The sequence below is a fragment of the Ursus maritimus genome, unplaced genomic scaffold (genome assembly GCF_017311325.1).
Source record: "Ursus maritimus isolate PB19 unplaced genomic scaffold, ASM1731132v1 scaffold_32, whole genome shotgun sequence".
Classification (NCBI taxonomy): domain Eukaryota; kingdom Metazoa; phylum Chordata; class Mammalia; order Carnivora; family Ursidae; genus Ursus; species Ursus maritimus.
The window spans coordinates 29,911,976-29,928,310 of record NW_024425786.1 but is presented as its reverse complement, the minus strand read 5'-3'; the positions used below and the strand labels follow the sequence as shown (position 1 = coordinate 29,928,310).

The 16,335-nt window shown below is 41.7% G+C and overlaps 1 protein-coding gene across 1 annotated transcript in view; it reads right to left on the bottom strand.

The window, feature by feature from the left end:
* MACF1 (microtubule actin crosslinking factor 1) overlaps positions 1-16,335 on the bottom strand; it is a 154,568-nt gene that overhangs the window by 134,844 nt on the left and 3,389 nt on the right. The window contains exons 4-14 of the mRNA XM_040619306.1: positions 15,957-16,061; positions 14,958-15,053; positions 13,748-13,873; positions 11,083-11,235; positions 9,110-9,264; positions 7,845-7,971; positions 7,124-7,307; positions 6,531-6,700; positions 2,314-2,492; positions 1,515-1,653; positions 647-840 (exon numbers count right to left, since the gene is read on the bottom strand). Coding sequence (XP_040475240.1) covers positions 647-840; positions 1,515-1,653; positions 2,314-2,492; positions 6,531-6,700; positions 7,124-7,307; positions 7,845-7,971; positions 9,110-9,264; positions 11,083-11,235; positions 13,748-13,873; positions 14,958-15,053; positions 15,957-16,061 — 1,628 coding nt within the window. The remainder of the gene's footprint in view (positions 1-646; positions 841-1,514; positions 1,654-2,313; positions 2,493-6,530; positions 6,701-7,123; positions 7,308-7,844; positions 7,972-9,109; positions 9,265-11,082; positions 11,236-13,747; positions 13,874-14,957; positions 15,054-15,956; positions 16,062-16,335) is intronic.

Sequence of the window (16,335 nt, the reverse complement as noted above, 5' to 3'; positions counted from 1 at the left end):
TGACAGAGTGCCCTAGTTATGTTTTAGGGACTGCTGTAATTTCTTGGGGAAAGGTGGGTGAAAACAGTAGTTATTTTCTGTTAATTTCGGTAACAGTTTCTTGTATCACTTCCGTTAGTCTAACTAGACTTGGGATAGTAAGTAATTCAATAACAGAGAATGAATCCAAACTTACGAGCTACTAGAACTCCTCTCCCTATATATTTACCTACCCAGCCTAGCCTCAGAAAGATCATTTTCTATCTTTCCTATTCAAATCAGACATCAGAAGGAGGACTTCAAGTAACAGAAATAAAAAGCCACTGAATTAGCAAATGAAAGTGGAAGCAAGAAATCCTGCAAAGCCACACTATGAAAAATGGCTCATAGTTGGATTCATTGTCATCATGGCTCAACTACATAAAAACTGGAACAGGAGAAGCATGGCTAACAGGACCATCACTGCTGATCCAAAAGCAAGCCTCAGGTCTGCTTTGGGGTTGGTGGTCCCAATTTTCTGTTGTTTCTCTTGTCCAGAATTCATACTGTCATTCAATTTGTACCCTTCTCTCTCACTTCCTGCCTTTAAATAAGAATACACAGATATAATTCAATTTGTTTAAAACCTAGTCCCTGAATAGGAAAAAGCGGTGAGGCCACCACTCACCGGGTCTCCAGCTGGACAATGACCCGGTGCCAACGGTCCTGCAGCTGGGAGCCTTTTTCCTGATAGCGCTCCAAATCCAGGTTTCGCTCTGGGGTCAGACGACTCAGCTGCTCTGCCACTACCTTGGCCTTGGCAATTTCCTCATCCAGGACTGAAAACACTGAATTCTTGTCCTTCACATCACTAAGCCAGTGCTATATAAACACAAGCACAGCAACAGGTTAAATATATTCCATGCTAAAAAGGACTCAGACTAAGGTAGAAAACAAGGACATTGTCCACAGCTGGCTCCACATTATACCTGGAAATCAGAAGCTAGACCTTATGATGTTTGTGCTAGAAACACCTCTACAGTGCTCATGCACACCAGGAGGCCAAGGACGGGCGGTACAGTACAGAGAAATGTGCAAAGAACTGGTGTCTGAGACCTGGCTCTCCCATTTATAAGCTATGAAACCAAGGTAAATTGTTTGCCCAATCCGAATCTCAGGATGCTCATCTGTGAGTGGGGATAAAGATCTCTTCCCCATCCACTCACAATTCTGTGAGAATCAACGAGGTGATAGCTAAGTGTTTTACAAACTTACAGTACAACCACGATTGTATCTGACGTAGCTATGATATTACTGGGGAGAAAAGGGAGAAAATAAATAGAAAGGCATAGTCCTTTATTTTCCCTTTCCAGCTAAACATATTTCTTAGTCCCAACTTCTTTGAATCCACATTAAAACATATTAAATATGCTATTCTGCCTAGTTCAAATGCTAATTACTGTCATGCCATCCAAAATTGCATATCTCTGCTAACCCAAAGCAATGGGCATGTTAAGTCAAGCTCCTACAAAACTCAGAAACTCAGAGCAACCAACCCGTAACGTAGACCGATGGGACTCCAGAGCTGAGAGATCTGCTGGTACTGCTTCTTCTTGACTTAGCTTGATCTCATAACCTTTCACCAAGAGTTCAGCGTCCTGGATGCTACGCACTATGACATCGATTGTCTTGAGCCTAAGAGGGTAGAATCACCTTCGTTAACACACACATTTCAAGAGCTGAGCCACAGACTTGGAGTGCTATACAGAGTTCCCAAAACGGAACTGCTAACGTCCGTGTTACCATTACTAGATGATGACAGGGTTTCATGAAAACAAGAGAGCATGGTATACATGCTGCTAATTTAAGCCAATTCAAAATAAAGTTCTTGGTGATACTGGGACACGCACACATGTGATGGACTCATGGGAGAAAGAACATGAGGTCAGAAACCCACGTAACACTACGAAGAGTCTAAGACCTATGACCCTAATGGTCATGGTGGGTAGAGGGAAACCTTCAAAGACTATATTTAGTTTAACTGAAAATTTTTATTTTTATTCTTTACTGTTCCTTTTTTTTTTTTCAGAGGCATCTAATCAAACAGAAATGAGGTACAAAATAGTCCTAACACTGAGAATCTATCTCCCTTTCTGTACCACTGCGTTTCTTCGCTGCACCCCAATGAACCCACTCCATGTTGCCCGGAACTAAGGCCAAGGTCTCTCTTCATGAGTACATGATCTTCAAGATCTGCAACCTCTCTGGATTATTCATTAAAAACACTCCGGGCACTTCCCCTTCTCATCCCAGTGAAAACATTGCCCCTTGGCTCCAAATCCTCCGCTTACTCACTTATTCAGATAGACAGTGGACAGACCATACACACGGTCCATTTTCTCCACCAGCAGATTGAGTTCTGAGCGCAGAGTTGGGACACTTGAACCAGATGGAGACTGATGAAGAAAGCTGTTGCATTTCATGCAAACAGCATCAAACTCTGACCTCAGTTGCTGCAAATCCTCTTGGGTGCGCTGTCAGGAACAAGATACACAACAAAATGGAGACAGACTTGAACAAAGAAGTTTGAAAGAAGTTCTTTTTTTTAAAGATTTTATTTATTTATTTGACAGAGAGAGAGAACACAAGCAGGGGGAGTGGGAGAGGAAGAAGCAGGCTCCCAGTGGAGAAGGGAGCCCGATGTGGGGCTAGATCCCAGGACCCTGGGATCACGCCCTGGGCCGAAGGCAGACGTTTAACGACTGAGGCACCCAGGTGCCCCAAGAAGTTCTTGTTTGTAATAAGCAAATACTGCAAACAACCTAAATGCCCCCATATAAAAAAGTAGCTGAATAAACTACGAAACAGCACTGAAGGGGGCGGATGGGAAGAACACACACAAGTATTTCCTGAACACAGTATTTGGACTATAGGCTAAAGACAAAAGGAACCATACATAAATGCTGAACTCCAGTTAGTAGGTTTGTTTTTTTGTAGTGCCATGAGTCAGCAATTCTAAAACTACTTATCTCTACGCGCTAGAACTGAGCAGTAAGTAAACTTACTATGGATAACATAAAGTACGTTTTTCAGTCTTGGCAAAGGGAGTTAAAATTTGGAAAGAAGAGAGGTTAGAATGAACCCTGTGGTACTAGTTTGGAACCAGATGAAAATAGATGCATATGAATTCATAGTTACATCTGTGTGTGTGTGTGTGTGCGCGTGCGCGTGCGCGTGTGTGTGTGCGCGCGCGTGCGTGAGAGACAGAGATTGATAAATATACTGATATCAATATATCACCTTTGTGATACATTCATCTCAATTACACATACATATATACACATACACATGTATGTATACATATATGTGTATATGTGACAGAGGTGGTTTTGTATGTGTGTATGCATATATGTGTTTGTAAGTATGTATTTTTCTAGCTCTGTCGGCTGAGTAGACCTAGAAACAATGACACCCCAATAATAATGAGCATACTCAGCACCCAGATCTTGGTTTCTAAATAGCATTCTCCATCCAATGGAAGCGGGACTCCTTGGAGAGATGGCTGATTACATAGGTGGGGTTGGCAAAGGCAAGATGAACCTAGAATGTTTTGTTTTGTTGAGAAATAAGAAAGCACTAAAAGAATGGTAAGGACATGTTAAAATGATATAGATGCCGGCTTAAAGGGTCTCCCACTGGCTAAATTTGGGAAATTCTGAACATTAAAATAAAGACAATAACAACTTACAAACCTTAAATAACATAAGAATCCCTAAGTCCATACTGACATAAAGAAATAAGAAAGGAGGAAGGCAGGCAAGCTCTTCCCTTTTGATAGAATAGAAATTTATTCCATTATAATGTAATAGGAATAATGTAAATATGTAAACAGGAATAATGTACTGTAAAAGGAATCACAGAATTAGAAAATCACCTTTCGGCAACAGTCATACCAATTAATTCAGTCAAGAATCAACACGAGATGCTAAAACTAGTTGGTGAAAGTGTGATATAAAACAGGGTATGTACATAGTCTCAGTATCTCTCCACAATATGCTTAGTAATTACAAAGGGGAAGAGAGCAGCAAGCAGTACAAGTTATCGCCAGTAATGGGACAAATCGACATCACGTGCCTCCTGATATCACACACTGAGGACACAAGATCAGTTCTGTGGTATTTCTGCCTAAACACGTATCCTCTATCTAATCATGGAGGAGCCTCGGATAAACACAAATAAAGGAACGTTCTACAAAATAAATGAACTGCACTCTTAACAAATGTTAGGGGCATGAAAGATGATAAAAAAATCGAGAAATTGTTTCAGGTTAAGGAAATTTAAAGAGACATAGCAACTAAACACAATGTGTGATAAGTTCTGGATTGAGTCCTGTACTAAAAATATTCTTTGGTGTTGGGGGGGGGGCGTACCCAAAAAAGGCATTATTAGGCCAACTGATGAAATTTTAATGAAGTCTTGGATAGCAGCATTATATCAATGTTCACTTCCTGATTTTAATCATTGTCCTCTGGTTACGTAAGAGACTACCCTTGGGGCGCCTGCACGGCTCAGTCAGTTAAGCATCCAACTCTCAATTTTGGCTCAGGTCATGATCTCAGGGTCGTGAGATTGAGCCCTGTGTTGGGCTCTGTACTCTGCAGGGGAGCCTGCTTGAGATTCTCTCTCTCCCTCTCCCTCTGCCCCTCCCCCCAGCTTGTACACGCACATTCTCTCTCTCTCTCTCTCTCAAATAAATTAATAGATCTTTAAAAAAAGAGAGAGACTACATTTTAGGAAATGCACACTAAAGTATTTAGGAATAAAAGAGTATCACGTCCAGAACTCACTCTCAAGAAAAGAAAAAGATTATTATAATGTACATTTGTAGAAAAAATGATACAGCAAATAGAGAAAAATGTCAACATTTGTGGGATCTAGGTGAAGGTGATGTGACAATAAAAAAATCTTCTGTATACTGAAACTACTTCAAAATAAAAATCAAAAAAAGGAATGTCCTTTAGAAGAGCTAAATATTAACATTTCTTAAAATGTCCTATTTTGCTGAGACAGGTTTCAGATGACTACAGAAAACTAAAGTTTCAATATGAAAATTATAGGTTTATATGATATGCCTCATTTGGGCATTTAGACCCATCTCGGCCAAAGAAAATTACACTGCTCTCTCGTCCTCTTCTTCAAGCTTAGGAATAATTGAGAAAGGTAAGAAAAATCGCTCCTAATTCAGCCAGTCCTTTCCATTCCTTTAAGCTCCCACATCAAATCTACTATTCTTCACAGAGCTCTCTCCTATGATCCCAAGTAGAAATGGTCTAGTAATACTCTCAATCTCTACAGCAATGTTTGCTTCAAAACCTGCAAATACCCTTGGTATTATCTTATGACATCTCTTATACTGAAGGTCCTAATTGTGACTTCAGTGTTTTACCCTTCTTTACACCGTAAGCCAAGAGTGAGGACTTCGGCTTACTCTCTTTATATGCCTATAAGCACATAACGAAGCCATTAATACTTGCTTTTATTTTAAAAATACTACTCTAAATTTTGATGGCATTTCACTTTTTCAGGAAACTCATTATATGTACTGTATCACTTAACTTCCTAAGTTTTGGAAAACTTCCGAAGTTAAGTGATACAGTTTGGACTCATGCATTATATCCATTTTATAAGAAAGGAAACTAGAATGAGAGTTAAGTCCAGTGTGCATCAGCGCCTAGAGTAGAATCTGAGTCTTTCCTTAATATTTTCTTTTTTTTTTTTTTAAAGATTTTATTTATTTATGTGACAGAGAGACAGCCAGCGAGAGAGGGAACACAGCAGGCGAGTGAGAGCGGAAGAAGCAGGCTCCCAGCAGAGGAGCCCGATGTGGGACTCGATCCCGGAACGCCGGGATCACGCCCTGAGCCGAAGGCAGACGCTTTAACGACTGCGCTACCCAGGCGCCCCTCCTTAATATTTTCTGCATCCTATGGCTGATGACAACCATGTCATAGAAAGTAACCCATGCACACAAGGGATAGAGCAGACAGTAGCATCTCTGCTAAGCAGTCTTAAAACATGAAGCCCAAATGCAGTGCTTAGAACAATCTGCCAGTCTGTCTGCCTTCCTACTGTGTAGAAAACTAATCAACAGTCAGCAACACACTGGGAGTTGAAATCATGCTTTGCCATAGAAAAAAGGCATTTGCAGGCTGCAGCGAAGAATTCTCAAGTAGGAATGCCATGAGTCCATTGCCTTCTTCCTTCCTTTCTTTTTTTTTTTTTTTTAAAGATTTTATTTTATTTTATTAACAGAGAAGAGACAGCCAGCGAGAGAGGGAACACAGGCAGGGGGAGTGGGAGAGGAAGAAGCAGGCTCCCAGCAGAGAAGCCTGATGTGGGGCTCGATTCCAGGACTCTGGGATCACGCCCTGAGCCAAAGGCAGACGCTTAACGACTGAGCCACCCAGGCGCCCCCATTGCCTTATTTCTTAAGCTCCATATTGTCTTGCCATCCAATTCACTCTGAAAGCATTTACACTTCAACCAGCACCCAGCCTGCTCTTCAGGCTTACCTCTTGTTCTGCGATCCGTAACGCATTATCCTGCCGGGCATCTTTGTCAGTCCTAGAACTGGCTGGAGACTGAATTCGTTTGACCAGCCGCTGTTCACACTCCTCCAGGCGTAGCCGGATATTCTTCAGCTCTGAAATGTACATCTTGGCCACCGTTTCCTCTTTGTCCTCTGTAAAAACACAACCACAGGATACCACTAAGCACCACAACAGAGGTCAAGAAACCTGAAACAATAGATTCAGGCTTAGATAGAGGGCAGCATACCTGATATTCCACAAATGAAAGCAAGGCCTTATATGGGGGGAACCTTTTGCCTGATCCTGAATTCCCTGCATTGTATACTCATCTTTAAGGATCTAAACATGTTATTTCCACAAGAAAATGCGATACATTGATTAGCAATAATGACTGAAATAAGGCCTCATCATCCATGATCTGATTTTGAGAATTCATCTCTGTAAGTTTTTCTCTATCTCAAGTTCTGAGCCACTCAAATAGTAAGAAGGTGGTACTTCCTAGTCTCCATGAAGGTCTAGCAGCACCCTTCAGGGCTCTCAATCCACCATTCCTCTCCCTTTCCCAAGGCACACACCATTCTCTATGGACTTCATCAGGTGCTGGAAGTGGGTTTTACAAGCCTCCACCTCCTCTTCCAAGCGCAAACGATCAGCCACTGAGAAGAGCAGAGAGTCACGGCTATCCTGCAGAAAGTCTTCATAGTGGGCCTGGAGGTTCTTCATAACCTGGTGGCACTCCCCTGGTGCTGAGGATCGAAGCTAATGAAAAGAAAAAAAAAAGAAATTTTAGTAGAATGGGAACATAATACTTTCTCTAGTTCTCCTTTTCATTGATGTTTAACATACATACAAATCAGGTACACACACCATAAATTGCAAACATGTTGACCTTTCAGACAGAACTTACCCATGCAGATCAAGAAACAATATTACCAGCACCCCAGAAGCATCCACTGTGCCCTTTTGGACGCAACCCTTCATAATGGTTAATTCACCATTATTCCTCCACTATATACACACTTAAACAAGAGCTGCTTGTCCTGCAGAGTGAGAAGAATCCTACAATCTTTGGTCGGCCAAGAAGACCGAAGAAGTTGTTTATTTTCATCAGGAATTTCCTTGGCCATGCAGGCTGCTGTTTTTAGTTCCTAGAACCTCCTAATCCTGAAACACTATCCCCAACTCCATTTTACTCCCTTTGGGTGGGTAGGAGTCTCACAGTAATGAAAAAAAAAGTTCCTTCCAAAAAAAGCTTGCCAATAGGATGTGAGCCTGAGGTAAGGCTTTCACACTTACCTTTTCCAGGTTCCAGGTCTTTACAAGGTCAAGGTCCTTCCTCAGATAGTTCCAGGAGATAAGGCTTTTGGTGTTAACATGTAGCTGATGCCAAAGGGCCATCACTTTCTGGTAAGACTGCTCCACCCTAGAGACAACAGAGAACCTGGCTGTAGCTTTTCCAAAACTTGGGATCTACATCAGAGACCTTTCCGGGGGGAAAATGTGATTGCCTTAGCAGAACTGGGTTTATATGTTGAGCAGAGAAGGGCAAGGAATCAAATACTAACAAGGCAATCTTTAGAACAAAATTAACTGAGATATTCAAACAATCTGGATTTATTGCAGTATTATGTCCATGATGTCAGCATATGTTTAGCAGTCTTATAAATGTGATCTGTGTATAATATAATCATGAGAAGTGAGAAGATATATCCATGAAGAAAAGTAATAGAGAAAAGTAGAAATAAAATAACCCCACCTGGAATTGTTGAAATATGACAATATCAATGCTTAAAAAGTATATTGCTGTGGTCTGTATATTCACAAAACTACTAAGATGTTCGAAAGTTAAGAGCAACTTAAAAAGTCATCTGGCTTATTAAAAATAAAAAAAAACAAGACTGCAGTATGAGGACAGGAGTAAATTTTTTTTTCTAAAGTATCCCATGCCTAATTCAATCTCAACTCCTGGAAGAATTACAAACTCACAAATACGCAGACGTATTCAACACAACACACACACCACATTACCTTGAATTTCTTCAAGAAATGTGAACTATAAAGAACAGGATAGAAAACTAGAAGCCAGGACTTCACTTAAATAAGAGACCTAAACCCATTAGTTTATCTTCTCTCTCCAAAAATCCCACTAAAATGTCAGTGATCTCAAAATTGATAGTTGAAAATAGCAAACTCGGGAAGGTAGAACTCTGGGGTGGGTGGGTTTTATTATAAGCTTTGTGGTATAATTCAGCTTTTAAAAATATGTATGTATATGGTATTAATAAAATATAAAGAAGAAAATTTAGTATCAATATAAAAATCAGTCTTCTGAGAGGAAACTGTTTAACTCCAGCATGATCACTGAATATCTCGACTGAACATCAGCATTTACTGAAAAGCTACAGCGTAGCTGCCAGTGCTAGACTTGGTATCATCATAGAAGGTCTTTACCAGAAGAAACTTTAAAACTTGGCTGCTCCGTTTAAGATCACAAATGCAGATTCATCCCTCCATCAGCTCCCTCAGGCCAAGCAGCAGGGGTGGCAGCTAAGCAAAGTTACCTGGTGGCCATCTCAATGGCATCCTTGTTGGGTGAGGGGATGAGGAAACAGACCGATGGCACCATCGCCTCATTCCCTGTGGGGCTGATCACCTTCCACTTGGTCCGCTGTGAATTATCTTCCAAAACACACTCATCGTTCTTGCAGATGGTGATCTGAAGAGACAAACTCACAAGTTACTGCTAATGGATAAACCAACAACCATTATGATATGGTGCCTGATTCCAAGGCTGTGAAATCCTTATGAAAAAAATCATTTTTGAAATCTGCCATCACTTAGTGAGGGTTCCTGATTGTGATGAAAAGATAACCTTATAAATACACAATACAGGAAAGGCTGTGACATCAAATAAATCAAGAAAGCAAGTGTTAAATGTTTATTACATGTCAAGTAAGTCAGTATATGAAAGTTATAAGGAAACTGTCTCTCTGCATCTATAACCATTAGGGTAAACGTTAAAGGGACACGAATAATTGCAACTTTGCTTTTGTGATACTTCCTCTTCTTCCCTTCTTGTCATCCCACTCAAATCCCTGAAAAAGTTCAAGCATTCTGGAATCACTAATTCTTTCTCTTGGGAAATAAGTAACCAACATTATCATCCTTATTTTATAGACAGAAATACTGAGACACAGAAAAGTGCCAGAAAAGTTCATTCTTTTGCATTACAAATATTTACTGAGCCTAATATGTGCCTGGAATTTTGGTGGGCCACTGGACAAAAGAATGGTAAAATGGTAAACTGACGAACATGGTCCATATTCCACATATTCTGGTGGGGTATAGAGTTACAATACTGTGTGAAAAATGCAATTTACCAGGGAAAGCATGAAAGGGACAATGACCCAGTCTGGCCTAGAGAGGTAAAGAAAGATTATTCGGGACCTTGAAGCTGCATTAAGGAATTCACTTTCTAAATAAAATTGAGGAATTGTTATAGGATGTAAGCAGAGAAATGACCTTTTTTTTTTTTTTTTTAAGATCATGCTGGGGGCACCTGGGTGGCTCAGTCAGTTGGGTGGCCGACTCTTGATTTCAGCTCAGATCATGACCTTGGGTCTTGGGATCGAGCCCTGCTTTGGGCTCTGCTTGTGGATTCTCTCTCTCCCTCTCCTTCTGCCCCTTCCCCGCTCATGTGCTCTCTCTCTCTTTCAAATAAATGAGTGAAACTTAAAAACAAAAAAACAACAACAAAAAAAACCACATGCTGGTAGAAGGATAAAGAACGCATTGAATTGGGGAGGCGATGCCACGATCCACGTGAAAGAAACTGAGAGTCTAACTTAGGGTAGTAGCTGCAGGGACAGAAAAAAGTATATCTAAGGGATATTTATTTACAAGTTGATATTGACTTGGTAGTCCTACTATCTGTAGGGGATAAGAGGGGGAAAGCCAAAGGTATCACTCAGGTGCTACAAAGTACTCTTTCTTTTCTTTCTTTTCTTTCTTTCTTTCTTTCTTTCTTTCTTTCTTTCTTTCTTTCTTTCTTTCTCTCTCTTTCTTTCTTTTCCTTCCTTCCTTCCTTCCTTCCTTCCTTCCTTCCTTCCTTCCTTCTAAAGATTTTATTTATTTATTATTTGAGAGAGAGATTGAGAGAATGAGTGGGAGGAGGGGCAGAGGGAGAAACAGATTCCCTGTGGGGCAGGGAGCCCAATGTGGAACTCCCCTGGGATCATGACATGAGCCAAAGGCAGACGCTTAGCCAACTGAGCCACCCAGGTGCCCCCAAAGTCCCATTTCTGACACCACTTAGGATATGGGGCGGATGATGATGCCAATACCCGAGGCAGGGAGCAGGTCAAGACTGTAGAGTTTGGGCATTTATTTTTCTTTAAGTATGTTTAAATTCTAATTAAAAAAACAAAACAAAACACCTCCACCATTGGACCTCTCCCGATCATAACCCTAACTGAAGGTTTTGCTTCTCCCTTCCTTCCCTCCGAAGTCAGAGGTACCCCTTCCACCGACTCACCTCTATCTGCCGATAGTCACAAATGGCCTTCACAGAAATGGTACTCTTCAGCACGTGGTCGGGACTGCGTGGCTTTAGCTGAACAATGGTTTTTGATCTCCCAACAAGACTGGCAACGGAACTCTTGGACTGTATAAGCTGCTCCTTTTCATCCTACGAAGTGAGAAGAAACACAGAAAGACATTAATGTTGCTCCTCAGGCTGAGTCAACAAAGAAAACTGAGTGCTCCACTCCCTCAGAGAATGTCATTTCTCAGTTAAGTAGGGATCCGTGGTGGAGCCATCTTAGAAATACAAAGATAAAGAAACAAGGAGAGGGTATTTGTCTTCTACCAAGTGCCTTTGTACTCAAATTGTTCAGCTTTCTCCCTGTGCCCTTTTCAATGAATCATGAAGCCACATGCAAAAATAATAAAAACAGAAAACAAAAAAAGAACTGCCAGCTGCCAAATACAGATAAACACAGCTAACACAGGATTCCCCCAAATAAGGTTCAGAAAGCATGGAAGTTTAGAACAATAATAACAACGTTGCTGTTGCTATTATTATTATCATTATTCACTTTCTTACTGGAAGAAGCCAGTTCTTGCCTTCCGCTTAGGAGAAGCCAGAATTGTGCTCTTTAAGAAATTTTTAAATAATCATACCTCCTAAGCTCTACTAGTAATATTTCACTTTCTTAAATTGAGTCAAACTTTCTAGAGAAAGATCTTGGCTCCTCCACCAACAATTTATAAACCAATGCTGTTGGTGAAGACATCATGAGAAATGATTTAGGATTTACCTTTTAGTGTCTTGCTGTGCCACAGTCACGTAAATTTGACTAGTTTGAAAGAAGTATCATGCAAAATTGAAGCTCTCAAGTCTCTGCAAACCCCATTATCTTAAAAACTAATGAACTTCTTGCCCACAAAATTGGTAGCAATCTACTACCAATTGTGTTAGAGAGTAAAAGATAACTTTCATGTATTACCAGGATGTGTCAAGCCCATTTTGAGGTTTAAAAAGTCCTTAGAAGAGGGCTTTCTTAGGATGGAAGTAGATGTGATGAGAGTAAAGAGTTAATAATGTTAAGAAATGCCATTAAAGATTTAAGAATATGCAAGTAAAGAAAAAGAAATGCTTAAATAAACTACCTGTGCCTGTCCCCGGGAGCATGATTGGAAGAAATACAACTTTAACTTATTAGTTAAGAAAGAGGAATGGAATATATCAGGGAGACAGCCACACTGTTCCATACTTGAGAGCTGGTCTACCCATTTCCGTTTCCTTGCAATAAAGATGTCAATTTCTGTCTAACCCATAGCCAAACATCTCAAGTTCCAGAGACCAAGTGCTCAGCGTGGTAAAAGTTCTGAAAAGAACCAGAAGCCATGACAGATGCTCCCGAACCTGACGGACAAGCTGAGGAAAAGCTGAGGAGCAGACCCAGGTGACTTCATGCCCAGATGACGCCGCCAACCCGATGCCCCTGACCTGGAGAGGAGGGAACAGAGCAGCGACCCTCGAGAAGAGAAGATATGACAACAATTGCAGAGGAGTTACCCTAAGACAGGAAGGTACTCTGTGGAAGGGAGGAGATAATAGCCAAGGATTATTATATTCCTCCTTCATACTTGGAAGTACCTCCAAGAGAGACATTCTAGAGACAACATCTGAAACGTCAGGCTTTTATCCTTCATTCCAAATTAATTAAATTAACAGATTATTTGCCCAGGTGAAACACTGAATGTGAACCCATTCACAGGTTAATAATACCTGAAAGTGTAAAAATAAATCAATAAATAATTCAAATGTTTGCAAATACCCAAGTCTCACTCATGAAAAAAAATGACGGTTTGGCGTTATTCTGGTTCTCTTACTTATAATTTTCTACTGAAATGAGAGTCCCCTCCTTCTCATATAGAAAAAATAATTTCCCTGTTACATACTCTTCTATCTTAATCTAGGATTAGCTGGAGCCTTGTCCTGCCGAATCTGTGTAACATATATTCAATACATGTAAACGGTCCTGCTCTGATTTTATTACCAGCATTCCTGAAAGAATAATTCATTGGAGAAAATGAATATAAAATTGATTTGGATTAAATACTGGATACAAAGTTTTTTAAAAGTTAATACCGCTACATAAACTGGACAAATATTGCATTACATCTAAGTAAGATTTTAACGTCACCCTTAGTTAAAATCAATATTCTAGTATCTCATTTTACCAAAACAAAATTACCAACGAGGAAAAATCTGGCTCAGGTCTAGTTCACTGGTTTGGTTTTAACTCTCTTTTCATGAGAGAGTAAAAAAGAATTTGATGTCACCTAATCCCCTTCAACTCTATTTTTCATGCTCTACACCTCATCTTTGGTCCCAACTACTGAATTAAAATAGAAACAATGCAAAGAAAGTATGCTGAGCACTAAGTGGCTCAAGGGGAGAGGACTAGGCTGTTACTTCAATAGCACACCCAAAGGAATCTTATTAGCAACTTCTTTACAGAAAGAAAAGAAAAAAAAAGAAGAACAAAATTGGGGTTAAACTCTATTTGAATATGAGCCAGACTGCATAGTAATGACCCATTGCCCTGGAGCTTTCAAGGATATGAACAGCAGCAGCTGGGATGGTTTACTCTGTTTCTCAGAAGTAATCATCCCGCTGACGCAACACCCACCATGGAGTCCTGGAGCAGGTCCTCGAGGCGAGATAAGCTGGTGTTGTGGTCACAGGAATATTTTCGTTTGATGGAGTCTTGGAGGTTCCTCAAGAATGACTCCAGGTCCCGTGCATCACTGAAGAACTGTGGGGGAAGGGGGGTACCTCATGTGCAACTCATCACAACACAAGGGTGTTAACCGAGAAAGAGCCATCTCCCTGTGCAGAGCTAGGCAGAACTGATGACTGCTCGTGATGCTGCATTACAAAGTCCACAGGCGTAGAAACCGAGGGCTTAAAACGCCACGTCCAGAAATATGAGTGACGGCAACCACAAAGCCTATGGCATCCTACAGGAAAGTCAGTCGGCCTCCCTTCCTCAAAAACACGGCTAGTGACGACACTGGGCTGTGAGGTAGACGTCGTGAAAAGCCTAGAGGTTGAGTGATCAAATGTTCCAATCCACTGATAAGGTTACGAAATGATCGGGAAGATTATTTCATTTAGGGCAAAGCCAAATACAGGTAACAGCTTATCTCCTCCTGCCACACTCACCTGAAAACAAGGAGTATATTCTCGATGTTGTGATCGACTAAAGAAAGAAAAATGGCCCTGGTATTTTTCAGCCCTTCCCATCAAGAGGGAGGGTCTACTTCTCCCCTTGAAGCTGGGCATGTGACTTTCTTTGGCCAGTGACACATTAATCAATGTGACAGTAGGAAAAAGGGTTTGTGCCCTGGGACTTGTTCTCTCTGGCCGTTTGTGGAACATAGCTACTCCGCGAAGAACCCTAGGAGAGCCTATTAGATGCTAGGGACTTGTATACACACTTGTACCCCACCACCCCCACCGTCTGACATGGAAGTGCTGCCGTTTGGCACCCACCAGCCCCTCGCCTGCCTGCCAGCTGCCTGCAGCCACGCATAAGCTAGGCAAGAGGGGAAAAATCATCTTTTCTCACATCAGCGGAGCCTAGCCCAAATTACCAACCCACAGAACCAAGAGCTAGCTAAAGGACTGTTGTTCTAAGCAGCTGTGCTTTGGGGGGTGGTTTACACAGTACAGGTTAACTAATGCAGATGTGTGTTTCACCCTACCTCTTCCATGTGCAGGCTTGCACGAGTGTACACACACACACACCTGAATGGAAAAGGGTCTTCTCCTCCTGTGCGTGCACACTCTCACACACACACACAGTACACACAGACACACGCACAAAGTCCACATACCTGAAAGTAAGCAGTATTCTCTTTTACATGCTGCTCGACGCACAAGCACAGCTGCTTCATCCACTGCAACTGGGACTGGGCGGCGGCACTGTAAGCCTGCAGCAACCAAACACACACACAGAAGGGCACGGCTTAACAACACCTGTGCACAACGCTCCCCTCCAAGCGCAGCTCTGCCAGCGACAGGCCAACCGAAGATACACGGAGACAACCGACGGGCATCAGCTGAGCGCTCGCCATCAGAAAGAGGCTTGCCTTTCATCCAACTCGGGTTACATAGGAAAGGCCTGTCCCACGCTCAACTGCGACTACAGCGGACCCCTGAACAATGGAGGGGCTGGGGCGCCGAACCCCCATGCAGTCGGAAATCCACGTGTGACCTCTGACTCTCCAGAAACTTAACTACTAATAGCCTGCTGTTGACTGGAAGCTTTACTGGTAACATAAACAGTCAATAAACACCTATTTCGTGTATTACATATTATCAGATACCATATATATACTATATACTTGCAATAAAGGAAGCCACAGTAAAGAAAATGTTACTTAAAAAATCACAAGAGAATATACCTTTACAGTACTATACGGTATTTATTTAAAAAAAAAAAAATCCACATTTAAGTGGGACCGGACAGTTCAAGCCCATGTGGTTCAAGGGTCAGTTGTAAATGATCAGCAAAAGCCAGACATGAATAAATCCCTCCCGGTTCCTCCATTGTCCCTCTTCTCTGGGCAAGGGCACCAAAACAACAAGAGACAGGATCTGCCTGGACGCTTACTGGAAAAAATATGGTTCAATAAGAATCTACAGCTCTTCTAGTTTCTCATCATATTCTCCTTTGTTAGTCTTTTGGGGTCTGGGATGAAAAGAGAGGGTCCAAGACAAACGATCACTGACACTTCCTCCAGGTGTTGCAACAGAACAAAGTCTCGGATTTGAATGCTTCTCTAATGACAACGTCTGAGCACTTGACCCCCACACATTCTCAAGTCACATACCTCCACAGTCTGCTTGGCTGGGTGGTTCTCAAGTGACAGCAGCTCTGCCGTATCTTGTAGAGACCGAAACACATCCTGTTTCTCCTCTAGTTGCATTGTCAACTCCTGAAAATGGAATTCGATTGTATGCAATAAGTGCTATTAAAGGGGGAGGAACAATAAAGAAAAGGCTGTGTTCCCCGCCCAACTTGAAAGGAGCCTCCTGGCGCCAAAATGAGAGGAATAAACAGCACATGCCAGAGGGTTTCAGAGAAGAGCAAAAATGCTAGAATTACTGGAGAATGATTCACAACGGACATGGGACCTGGGCCAGACCTGAGGAAGGAGGGGAACACAGGATGAGCACTGGAGGCAGAGAAAGGAGATAACTTGGCAGGCG